The following is a 13,753-nucleotide window of genomic DNA, read 5'->3' as shown; positions in this document are numbered from 1 at the left end:
TTGGGACCCGTGCTTTTCAACATCTTTGTTGGCAACATGAGCAGTAGGACTGAGGCACCCTCAGCAAGTCTGCTGATGACACCAACCTGCATGGTGCAGTTGATACACTGGAGGGAAGGGATGCAATCCAGAAGGACCTTGACATGCCTGAGAGGTGGGCCAATGCCAACCTCATGAAGTTCAACAAGGCCAAGTGCAATGTCCTGCACCTGGGTCAGGGCAATCCCAGGCACAAACACAGGCTGGGCAAAGAAGTGATTCAGAGCAGCCCTGAGAGGAAGGACTTGAGGCTCTTGGTTGAAGGTAAGCTTGACATGAGCCAGTAGTATGCTTTCACAGACCAGAAAACCAACTGTGTCCTGGGCTGCATCTCCAGCAGTGTGGCTAGCAGGTCGAGGGAGGGGATTCTACCCCTCCACTCTGGTAAGACTCCACGTGAAGCACTGCATTCATATCACAGGGCCCCCCAGCATAAGGATGTGGACCTGTTGGAGAGGGTCCAGAGAAGGGCCACAGACATTATTAGAGGGATGGAGCACCTTTCTGATGAGGAAAGGCTAAGAGAGTTGAGGCTGTTGAGCCTAGAGAAGAGAATTCTCCAGGGAGACCTTATTGTGGCCTTTCAGTACTTAAAAGGGGCCTAATAAGAAAGATGGGGAGAGACATTTTAGCAGGGCCTGTATTGACAGGACCAGGGGGAATGGCTCTAAGCTGAAAGAGGCGAAGTTCAGATATTAGGAAAAAAAGCTCTTCACTGCGAGGGTGGTGAGACACTGGCACAGGTTGCCCAGAGAGGTGGTGGATGCCCCATCCCTGGAAGTGTCCAACGCCTGGTTAGATGGGGTTTTGAGCAGCCTAGTCTGATGGATGGTGTCCTGCCCATGGCAGAGGGTTTGGAACTAGATTATGTTTAGCGTCCCTTCTAACTCAAGCCATTTTGTGATTCTATGATTCTATTAAGTTCTCAGTAAGCAAGTAGTTCAAGTATACTATACTTACTGATAGGGCTGCAGGAATACAGAGCAGCAATGGAATATAAGAAGCAATAATGCAAAGATAAACAATTGCTTTTTGAGGAGTACTAAGAAGTATCAGATGTGTATGCAACATGTACGTCTTTACAATTAACTGGCATAATACAGCTTTTTAAACTCAGTACATCAAGTCTATTATCCCTATTAACATTACATGTCAGTGTCCTCTCATTATTTCTGTATCTTTCATTAAATAGAATTATTTACACGACATGCTATTTTTTCTCCTGATTTGAAATACTTACAAGCATTCAAATAATTTTCATGTAGGTAAATTATTATTGCTAGTACAGTAACTACTTTTAGAGTTTGTTACTCTGCATGGTGTCATGTGGATACCATGTTACATGTCAGAATTTACAGGAAGTTAGTTAATAAAACCAGACCCTTCTTGTGAAGAGCAGTCTTTGTTCTCCTCTTCTACACCACTGCTGCTGCTGCTCTGCATTTCAGGCTCACATTTCTCCCAGCCTGGGATAGTCTCACAGCTCTCATCACTTGAGTGGTCTTTTTCTGTAGCAGTAAAATACATAGGTGCAGCTGCAGACCATTCTCCATCACTGCATTCTGAGCTGCAATTTAAACAAGACAACAGGGTGTGAACTTAAACAATGCTTAAAAGGAAAGGAAACAAACAAGCATTCTATGATTTCCTACTTTCTATGAACATTGCTCTCAATATAGTCTATTTTTATCTAGGAGAAATTCAGTATGTAGTATTTGTAGATGTACTAAAAGGCAAATATATGTAAAGAGCTGATTGAAAAAAAAAATCAGTTGAGAAAGAATTCTGCCCATCTCGCTTTGCGAAGTTTTTTGTTCTTCCCCCTCCACATCTTCAGAGTACATGAGTACATTACAGAGTGCATAACTCATTAAAATAAACCCAGAGACACTCTACACGTCCTTCTCCAAGCACACAGATAAAACAGCAGCAGTGACACTGAGAAACCAATGCTTGCTTAACAAACAATAAGCCATACCAGCCTTACCTCTCAGATAGACAAAATTTAAAAGCTCTCATAGCCTTTAAGCCATATACAATGATCCTTTTTTTTTAAAAAAAAAAAAAAAAAAAGAAAATTATATGAAGATACAATGGATGACTTACTGCTAATTATATAATTTACTAGCCTGGACAGATAAAACACAGGGAGCTTTTCAAAAAGAATTTGTTTAGCCATCATACACAAAAGGGCAGTAAATAACATATTGTGGGCAGCTTAAACAAAACAGTGATGTTGGCAGAATCTCAAGACGAATGAATTTATCTACTGGTACCTTTGGTAATGCCACTTAGAAGATTCGCTCAATACTCAGTGGCAGATGACAGCTAGCAAAATTCAAAGCACAGTCAGGTAGCTATGTCCTTTCAAAGAGTCATAGAAAACTACTAATATACAAATATACTTATCAGAGCACATCTTACACAGCAATCCACAACACCTGCAGCTGTTTTCAATATGCTAAATACAGTATGACCATTGGTATCAATGTTATGTCTCTCCCTACAAATCCACTTTAAAGAAACCCTCCTATCTAATGTTACAAAGTAAAAGCCAAGCAATCTTGCCATTTAATGAATTACAAGTACTTTTGAAAAACTGCATATTATACACACAGATTTACAAGCATAAAGAAGATCAAGACAGATTATATGGAAGCATTTTAATTTGAAGCAGGAATATATTTTTCTATCACAACTTTGACAACTAGGAACACTGATAGAAATGAGAATATTCATTAACTCTGGGCCTTTTAAAAGGACTACAATAGACATTATATCTGTTAAGAAAATCTGCTATACAGTCTAATGTATCTTATATCAACTCAAGCTGAATATTAACATTTTTGAATTTTTTTAAAGGTTATCTAAGTGCATTGTAAGATTAGATCAAATATTCAAATCTTTTTCTATTTTGTAATTCAGGAATTTCCAAAACAGTTTAGAATAATATTCCTTTGTTATTAGTCAAATTTGCTTTCTTTAAAGTTGATACAAAGCTACTAATTCAAACCAGAAAAGAGTATAAATCTGAAATAATTAATACTGAACAAAGAAAAAACACTGAATGTTTAAATTTCCAGACTTCGGATTTTCATGGAGTTGACACACCCAAGGGATGGAAAGCTATCCAGAGGGACTTGGACAGGCTTAAGAAGTGGAGCCATGCAAACCTCATGAGGCTGAACAAGGCCAAGTGCAAGGTCCTGCACCTGGGTCACGGCAACCCCTGGTATCAGTGCAGGCTGGGGATGAAGGGATTGAGAGTATCTCTGAGGAGGAGGAGTTGGAGCTACTAGTGGATTTAAGATTGGACATAACTTGGCAGAGTGTGCTTGCAGCCCAGAAAGCTGGCCATATGTTGGGCTACATCCAAAGGAGCATGACCAGCAGGTCAAGGTAAGTGATTCTCCCCTCTACAGCACTCTCATTAGATGCCACCTGCAGTACTGCATCCAGCTCTGGAGTCCTCAGGTCAGGAAAGACATAGACCTGTTGGAGAGGGCCCAGAGGGCTACAAAAATGACTGGAGAAACAGAGCACCTCTCTGATGAGGAAGGGCTGAGACAGTTGGGACTGTTCAGCCTGGAGAAGAGAAGTCTCCATGGAGATCCTATTGTGGTTTTTCAGTACTTATACCTCTAAGAAAGATGGGGAGAGACTTTTTAGCAGGGTCTGTTGTGATAGGACAAGTGATAATGGCTTTAAAAGAGGGGAGATTCAGGCTGGATGTGAGGAAAAAATCTTTACGCTGAGGGTGGCAAAACACTGGCACAGGTTGCCCAGAAAAGTGGTGGATGCACCATGCGGAGACATTCAAGGCCAGGCTCCATGTGGTTCTAGGCAACCTGACCTAATTGAAGATGTTCCTGCTCATTGCAGGAGGGCTGGACTAGGTGATCTCAAAGTTTTTTTCAACCTAAACTATTCTATGATTTAACTGTGCCCAATTCTGTGGAGATGCAGAACACCACTTACTGGTTAAAGAGTTATAGACTTGTCAAAAGCAAAAAAGATTAACTTAGCATCTGAACATATGTGTTCAGAGAATAGTTTCTCCCCTGTCTGAACTGGCCTGTACTTGTCATATGATCTAAAAGTAAATGGAGGAAGCCAATTGATACAATTCTCATCTCCCATCACCTCTACCCTCTGGGGACCTACCATGACCCAACTTAAGAGCATATGTGGTTCTAACAAATACACAAGACTTTCTCCTTCCCACACATAGCTTTTACATGCTAACACCATAATAGCACATTGTTGAAGCAAAAATGTGAGGTGAAGGCTCAGGCTGCAGTAATCAGCAGGGTGAGTTTCTGCCAGAATTGGACATAAGTGAAAAGTGAGCTGCAGAATCTAACTTGATACATATGTTAATTCTGCTTTTTATGCAGCTATACATGTAAATTTAAACATGCAATATGGCTTAACCCTTTAAACATAAAACTTTACCTTGTGAGAGCAGAAAACCATACTGCTCCTTTGTACAGAGTAATTATTGACAATTTACTTCCTAGGGATAAGGCTTTAAAAACCAAATTAATTTTTTTTAAGTTCAAGAATACACATGCTCCTTGTTTAGTGGTTTAGTTACTGCCATCATGACAGTCACTTTCAGACAAGCAATCTGTACTTTTTTGTCATGCTATAAATGTAAAATATACTCCATTTTCTCCACTGCATTTTAAGTTTCTAGTAGCAACATTTCAGATGTGGAAAAGATCATGCAGTAACAAAAACTTGCAAAAAGTAAACCTTACAAGGAAGGAAAGGATTCATTTGCAAGTCCTCCTATTTCTTCAATAAGAAAAACAAAACCAAAATTAAGTCTACTACCTCATTTTACAATGTCTTAAGGATTTTGTTTCTTCGTAATTGGGACTGTGAGATATTTTAAGGACAAGAGTTTATGCAGACTAATTTTCATGCTGTTCTCTCTATAGAAGCAGTGGAAACACAACCTACACTAAGCAGGTTAGCTTATGAAGCCTAATGTCAAGCACACACAAAAAACCACATCAACATCTAGAAGACATGTCATGTTAAGAATGCAGTGGAAACAGAATCAACAAGATGAAAGCAAACTGGAAGAAAAATAGGAAAAAAGAAAAATCAAACAAAACCCAACATTACTGCATGTAACATATATGAACAGAATGTTAGAAATGTTTTTACCCTCAAATACCTCAGTTACACAATTCCAATCCACAGTGAAAAGCTCTTAACCCAGCACTATATGAGTAGAAGTTAAACGACAGAAATTCCATTCAAATTAATTTGTCTTCTGGGTAAAGAGCTCAGAATAGGAGAAGCCTGAATACTGACCGTGGTGTCCATATTGTAGCCATTTGTACAGATCTGAAACTGTAATAGTCACTTTGGAAACACCTACTAGTGTAAAAAACTATCATCAGAAAAAGGAACTATAAGCAATCCTATCAAGTTATTCTTCAGATATGACAAGGAAGAGTAATTTCTTTCAAAAGGCTGGGGACAAGAATATAAACATGCTGTAACACAGAATGTTGACATTTGATCGCAAAAAAGAAAAAATTCCGAAAATTACAAGTCCTGAAGGGGACTTTCAAAGACCCATGATTTGCCAAAACCCATGCTGAACAAACTTTTCTGTCTCTACCCTTCATCTGCTCAGCAAAAATAAAATAGAAAAGTAATCTTCCTTAGTGGTAAGACACTTTGGCCTTAAACATAAGAAAAGGCTTTTTCCATTACTAGAAGAAAGCACATCACCATTTCTTTAGATGGACTTGAAGAAGGGTGAAGAAAAACTGAAAGGAAAAGTTGGCATCTTGTTATGTGATCATATTCTGAAATTGCTTGTGTTTGCTAACAAACCATTTGCTAACAAACTATTCAGATTTGCACATTATGTACACAAAAGATTCAATACTAAAACAAATAAAACTTAAATGTTACCTGTCTTCATCTTTATGGTACATTGAGAAGTGTCTGCTGCAGTCTTCAAGCCCATCCCAAAAAGCACTATCTTCCAGAACATTTTTTTGTTCTTGAGCTGCTGCATTTTTCCTTTGTTCTGTGTTCTTTTGATGACCTTCATGCACTCTTGAGCCAAAGAACATACTAGAACTTATCTCTTTGCTATTTAAGGCACATTCAGCACACCCTTGCTGAACTTCATCAGTTTCGGTTCTCCTCCAGGAAATACTTTCCCCTTCCTCATCATCAAGAAGCAGCCTCTCTCTCTCCAACTGGTTTGAAGTATTTTGTTTTCTTATTTTAGGTCTCACTACTAGTTCAAGTGAATTTCCTTGGTCATCACTGACATGTAACTCGTTAGCAATTACTATAGGGGTTTGGATTCCAACATTCTCTATACTTTTTATCTGCCGTACTTCATTAACAGCATCACTTGGGTTACTTTTCAGTATGGCTTGATCTTCATCAAATGTTTTAGATGTCCCGCTGTTTGGACATGCCAAGTATGAATCTATGCTAAAATATCTCATTAAAGGCATTGGTCCTGCTTCTTCACAACATTCTCTAGTAACACTGTGATTGAGACTGGACAATTGAGACTGTAAGTCACTAAAAGACTCTATGCCTTTTTCAGACTCAGAATATATTTTATTTCTTGTTTCCCGGAACACAACTGCTTCTTCTGTTCCCAGAGAAAATTCGTCTTGAGCATGATCTTCTCCAGCACCACCATCTGGCTTATGAGAGTCCATGTTTACAAAAGCAATTCCATTCTGACCATTCCAATCATTACACCCAGCAGTCACATATTCTGCAAGGCCCTCAAAATATTTGTAAGGATTCATAAAGTTCCCTGAGATTTGGTTGCCTTCCAGACCATAAGAGAATAGAGAAAATGGTGACGTGTTCGCTTCCAAAGTTTGGCTTGATATACTTTCGCAAGCAGGTTCTCCAGTTCCAGTATTTTCTAACAAAGGCTCACCTAATAAACAAGAAGAAATTTGAACCAGTGGACCGGGACCTTCACAGAAATTTGTAAGAAATAATGCATTGGAATAATCAAAATCAATAAAAATATTCTCATCTATAACAAATGCTCATGAAAAAGAAAGGACAGTTCACTAGGATTGCAGTGCAATTTGATTAAGAGAAACATTTACCAAAGATGCAGTCATTCTGTACTAATACATTTATGTTCTTTCTATATAAACTAAGCATATAGAAGTAGACTTAAAGGCTACAATTTCAGCTTAACCTGTGATACAAAAAAAAAACCCCACATGTTAAAGAAACACATTCATAAGTAGCATTTTACACTGTTTATATATAAAGGGGAATTTTCAGATAACAGGAAAGCTGAAAAAAATACTACAAGGTTAAAAATATCTACATTTCTTTCTCTAAGCTAAAAATTGGACTATCCATTCATTAACTAGCTGAATTGTGCCTCCTGCCACACTAAGATAAATCTATTTCTTGCTACTACAAATTACACACTGATAGCACCATATTTTGTACATGCAGCTGTGAATGCAACTCCTCATAAGAAGCAAATAATTGCAGGCATGAATGTGGAAATACAGTTAGTAGTTATCATCACAAACTCAGTTTGGTTATATTACACTTGAACACCTCTTGCATAAATGGACAATAAACAAACCCAGCAGCAAGAATTGTAGACGGTAAAAATATGTATACTGCTCCTACTGTGAATTTAATGCTTAGTTCAACTAATTGATAAGCTCCTAATGAAGGCAATAGTCCAATTTTTCGACATACAGTGGCTTGCATAACTAACGTAAACTTTAACATTTTGTGTAATTTCATCAAGAGATTTTGACTTAACTACAAGGTGAAGAAAAATGAGATGCATGGTTAATTGAAGGAATTCTCTAGCATGTTATTTCAAAAACAGGTGGAGGTAGTAAATAATGTAAAATGAGAATTCCATGGGTTAAAAAAGAAAAAAAGAAGCACATCTCATTTAATATAGCTAATCTACGTGGAGGCTCCCTTATGAGGCTGAACTCTTATGAGAGCCATGAATCCCAGCTCTAGAAGTCTGACTTTCAGGAAGCAATACTGTAACATTACATTCTACCTAATAAAAATCTTGAAGCTCCTTCACAAAATTACTAACAGCTGAGCTTGGTAGGCAGGCCCCTCTGAAGACAATCCAGCCTACCCCTTTTGCTCAAGCAGGGTCACCTGTAGCAGGTTACCAAGGACCAAATCCAGACAGATTCTTAATATTTCCAAGGATGTCTCCTTCTACCCATCTTCCATAGTTGCTTAGATGCATATAAGATGTTAAGTCAATTAGCAAGGAAATACACAGCAGGTTTTTAGGTAGTACCCACCCATCAAAAAATAACTACTCACTGGGGAAAATGCAACCTAGTTGACATAAGGGAAATCAATCCAAAACATTTCTCAAAAATAAATGTGAAAAGTTATAACATGAAAAAAGGACAAGATATAAAATGAAATGCAATTTATTATTAAACTTAATGCAGAAAATGAGTCACTCAAGAGTTCATATACAAAGCAATTGTATTAAGAACAAGGAGATAATACACACTAAAATGCATATTTCTTGTGACCCCTAAAACGTGCTCATTTCTAAGTAACAGAAACAAGAAAAGCAGTAGCATTATGGAGAGACAGAAGGAAGATCTCCACAAGTGTCAACACTGCTGTAGAGGAAATAAATCTTTAATTAGATGAAAGTGTAGAAAGTGTATGAAACAAGCAACTGCAATAATGTTAAAATTACAAAAAAATAAAACCATGCCAATATTATCTACATCACATAACAGTCTCAAAGATAAATGCCATGACAGTTACATTAGCACAATGCAATTATTAAAAAAACCCAAACAAACAACTAACAAACCCAAAATAACAAAAAGTCCCAGAAAATTAGAAGGAGAAAGCAGTTACAAAATAGTTTATAAAGTCTGTAAAGGACGGAGGACAAAAATGCTACTGTATAGAATCATGGAATCATTTAGGTTGGACAAGATCCTGAAGATCAAGTCCAGCTGTTGACCTAGCACTGCTAAATCCATCACTAAATTGTGTCCCAAGGTGCACATCAACACGTCATTTAAATACCACCAGGGATGGCAACTCAACCACTTTCCTGGGCAGCATGTTCCAGTGCCTGACAACCCTCTCTGTGAAGAAATTTTTCCTAATATCCAATCTAAACCTCCCCTGGTGCAGATTGAGGTTGTTTCCTCTTGCTACTCAAGAGATGAGACTGACTCCCACCTCACTACAAGGCAGTTGTAGAGAGCAATAAGGTCTCCTCTCAGCCTCCTTTTCTCCAAACTAAACCAGTCCCCTCAGTCAGTCCTCACAGTACTTGCCCTCTAGACCCCTCAGCAGCTTTGTTGCTAGACCCACTCCAGCACCTCGATGTCTCTCTTGTAGTGAGGGGCCCAGAACTGAACACAGGATTCGAGGTGCAGCCTCACCAGTGCCCAGTACAGGGGGACAATCATTGCTCTGGTTCTGCTGGCTGCACTATTGCTGATACAGACCAGGATGCTGATGTGCACTGCCAGCTCATAGTCAGGTGGCTGCTGACCAACACCCCAAGGTCCTTTACCACCAGGCAGCTTTCTAGCTGTAGCAACCCCAAGCCTGTAGCATTGCATGGGGTTGTTGTGATCCAATTGCAGGACCTGCAGCTTTGGAACATCTAAAACTATATCAAAGAAAGGGTTGTTTGCTGTTTGGTTGGGTTTTGTTGGCTTGGGTGGTTTTTTTTTTGTTTGTTTGGGGTTTTTTGTTGCTGTTGTTATTTGGTTGTTTTTTGGGGTTTTTTGTTTGGTTGGCTGGTTTGAGTGTGGTTTTTTTTTTTTAGCAGAAAACCTCATACACTGAAGGAGATGGAACTAAGTCTAATTCAATAAGCCATTTTGTATTTCTCTATGAAATTATTATTCAAATGCCAAAAACACAAAAGACATTTTGGGAAACACTAACATTCTATATTCATTAAATAAAGGAACTGCTCTGACTGGTATAAACAAATAGAAAGAAAACCTTTAAAGATGTTTCATAGGCTTAAACTAATTCCCACTGTAACTATATGACAGTTGACCAAGACAGAACAACCTGGTCCATATGCCAAATATTTCATAGCCTAGTTACAAACAGGTTAGATTAGGTCTTCTCTTGTAAATGTGATTTGTGTTTGATCTGAAGACAAAAATAATTTGAATTATACAATGTTTTGGTTATCAGGTTGGTTAGAAAGAATTAACTCTCTGAGGAAGGCCCTTCCTCAGGCAAAACTAAACAGCCTAAGACAGATATACTTTAATTTGCCTTCATGGTAAGCTTCATTCTATAAAGCCAAATGAATTGTATTTTACACATGTTAAGTGGTTACCATCTTCCCTTCACATTTCCTCCATGTGCCTTTTCCCTCCACTCCCCAGTATCTCAGTTTGCAATTAAATGGACACAAAGATATGCACATACATAAAGAATTCGCTTTCTGAATATCCTCCAGTTCTAATCGTTTGCAATCTTCATCGCGTTGATGTTCATCTCTGACTTGGCTATTTGAAGATGGTGTAAAGCCAACATAGGCATACCTTCTTCCATATCTTCTACCTGTAACAGTCCGATATCTTCTTGATGGCTTGGGCCAGGCAGGCTTGCCACCTTCTTTACCCATTGCTATGTAAGATCATGAAAGAAAGAAAAAGACAGACTTTTGAGACAACATTATGACTTGATAATTTCTCTGACATAATTTTTTTAGCAAAAATTTCCTATTCCTGTGAGGTCTTGAACTTCACTAACAATAAAATTACTAAGAACCTGGAGTGCTGTCAGCACATATGTTGTGAAAACACATAACAATTTTCATCTACACTAAATACTGAAAAACAGCAGTTTTGACCCCACCTTAACATGTTTGTAGTATAAGGGACTTTACAAAAAAAAAAAAAAAAAAAAGCCCAGATGTCACTTGATTCCTCTTTTTTTTTTTTTTCAAATGTAATGCATTTCTGTACATAGCTGTGACACAGCACATCTCTCAGCTTACAGAATGTTTGCAAGAATTATAATGGAAAAGCCTTCAGGTAATGCAGCAAAACTGAGCTAGCCCTAGCTGGTTTACCTCTGTGATGGAAAGAGTACAATTAATCTAATCACATCTTCTAAAACAAGAGTCCTAAGACCCAGAGAGAGACTTCACACTTTATGTGCAGGCAAGGCCATACAAGGCAATTGTCCACATATGGTTGCTATTATAGCAGCATTCTGTATTAACAGATCTTAATGCTTTTGCCGAGAAAACACAGGATAAGTGTACAAGGAAACTTGAAAAACAGTGGGGGAAAGGTGCCAATATTGAAATGAAGAGAGATTTTACTACAGCAGTAGAATCAGCTATTACCATAGAATAGTTTTATTTGGAAGGGAGCTCAAAGCTCATGTAGTTCCATGCCGTGGGCAGTGGGTGCCTTCCATTAGACCAGGTTGCTAAAAGCCCTGTCCAACCTGACCATGAAGACTTCCAGGAGTGTTAAGATGTGGAGTTTCATTATCTAGTTATCTGTACCTGATTTAAAATTGGAAATACAGTGAAAAATCCAAAAGAAAAGTTCACTTTCTGGGGCATTTCTGTTGTTTGTTTTGGTTTACTACTGTCCCATAAACCAAAACCAGGGCCCCAGAAAGACGCACTATTAATAATTTAACAGAAGGGTTCATATCCAAAGGCTGTTGTTTGTACAAATGCTTTTAGAAGTTTGGTATTTCAGATGCTCAGTGGCTTTTTGTGTCCCTCTAAGCCACTTTTAATCTTTACAAGATATGGAATTAACATTGTAGCTATTCAAGGAGTCAAATTGACAAAGGAGATATTGAAGTCCATGAAAATGAAGTCTGCAACCATTAACACAGTTTTCTGAACTTCAGAAAAGAAAGCTTTTTTTCTTTTCTGACTATGAAATTGATCTCTTCACTACCCTTTAAAAGAGAATATGTATATGCAAAGAAAATATTTATTAGCAGTTATTTTATGCAGCTTCAAGCAGAATAGCCAGTATGTGGACTGCCTAGAAGATACAACTGCACACATGTACTAACTATCAAAGAGTCCAAATAGGGGTTTTTCATAGTTGTTTTTTTTTGTTTGTTTTGCTGTTTTGTTTTTTTAAACTAGCCTCACTGTTGAAGCTGTCTGTTTGCTAGGACCGACATACAAGAAACTAACTCTGTTAGTTTTCTAAACTAGCATAACTCACAAAAATAAATGCAAGGGAAAAAAACAAACAAACAAACAAACAAAAAAGGAGTATTTTCTTGGGGCTGCACTAACAGAAATCATATGATCCCTTAAAAATTTTAATGATGAAGCAAACAGAAGAAAGCTACCTACTGTAAGCTAGAACTTCTAGTAGGAGCTAGTCTTAAGAGGTTCAGACACATAGTATCCTGTGAGATTTTGGTCTACAATGGCCAACATGGCAATTCTGAAAACATTTCCCAGCAATTCTGCACTTCAGTCAAATTTCCATGGAAAAAACCCAAATACTTGCTGCCTTATCTTCCCCACATGAGGAAAATGAAAAAAAAACCAAACAAAAACAAAGAAAAAAAACCACCCCACACCCAAAGCAAATAAAAAACCAAACAACAACAAAAAAAACACCAAACAAAAAAAACCACGAACAACTAATACCCACAACACCAACAGACTACACAAAACACATACATACACACACACACCAGAGGGGGAAAAAAAAAAAACCAACACAGAAACATGAGTGGTATAATGATGGTGGAAGTTTCAGAGCCTAAGAAAAAAAATGCAAGTTCCAGGAAAAGAAATATGGTATAATCACTTTCTCTTCCAGCCTGACATAGAAAAAAAAAGATACAGTTGGAGTAAACCAAGCAAAATTACACTCACAATAAAAGACTTGCCACAACAGTGTAAAATATCAGTTTCATTCCCAGGTGAACTGACAGCAACAGTAATGATACTTGTAATGCTTAAAAATAAAAGGCAAATATTTACAATTCAATTGCTTAAAATTGCAACATTTAAGCAAATTATAAAGAGTCTTTTATCTAATGCTGTCAGCTTCACTTTTTATTATCTTTGGCCAATTCTAAGAAACCATTTGCTACAAAAATGTTGTGCTATTATTCACCACATTATATCTATGGCTCTAAATCTCCCTTAAAAAATAAAATCTTAGTCACATTTCTTTTCACTCTTCTCACAAATGAAATGTCTCAAACCATAGCCCAGTTCCATGAACACTGTATAAGTCCAAACATGCCCCTCACTAAATTCAATTTGGTGATACTGCTTATTTCTACAGATCTGGGATGCAACTCAGTTGAATATTTGCAGAAAAAAATTAGGTATCAGAAGCCTTTTTCTCATTTATCTATGTAGTTTGATTACATATCCTCATCTTTTAAAGTATTTTCAGGTGTTTGTCCAAATCTGCCCATCCATATTAAATAACAGAACCTAAAATTGTCAATTTCTTATTAACTATACTATTTCTGCAATCCTCTGAAAGTTGAAAACTACCATCTTTGCCAAAAAAGTCTGTGCAAGTAATGCAAGAAACAGGGGACTAACAATATTCTTAATCAGTCAGCCAGTTAATATCCTTTTAAATCAACCAGCAAGTCATTTTTATTCAAACAAGCTGTGATAATTCTTAAATTTTCACTGATTATAACATGGCTGGTTAGCAGA

At 37.6% G+C, this 13,753-nt stretch overlaps 1 protein-coding gene across 1 annotated transcript in view; it reads right to left on the bottom strand.

Moving 5' to 3' along the window:
- Positions 1-13,753, bottom strand: part of PJA2 (praja ring finger ubiquitin ligase 2) — a 35,399-nt gene that overhangs the window by 12,640 nt on the left and 9,006 nt on the right. Inside the window, exons 2-4 of the mRNA XM_080638339.1 lie at positions 10,498-10,698; positions 5,980-7,021; positions 1,421-1,606 (exon numbers count right to left, since the gene is read on the bottom strand). Of these exons, the coding sequence (XP_080494465.1) occupies positions 1,421-1,606; positions 5,980-7,021; positions 10,498-10,696 (1,427 nt within the window). The 5' untranslated portion in view covers positions 10,697-10,698. The remainder of the gene's footprint in view (positions 1-1,420; positions 1,607-5,979; positions 7,022-10,497; positions 10,699-13,753) is intronic.

The sequence above is a fragment of the Psittacula echo genome, assembly GCF_963264785.1.
Source record: "Psittacula echo genome assembly, chromosome: Z".
Lineage (NCBI taxonomy): Eukaryota > Metazoa > Chordata > Aves > Psittaciformes > Psittacidae > Psittacula > Psittacula echo.
This window is presented reverse-complemented; position numbering and strand designations above follow the sequence as displayed.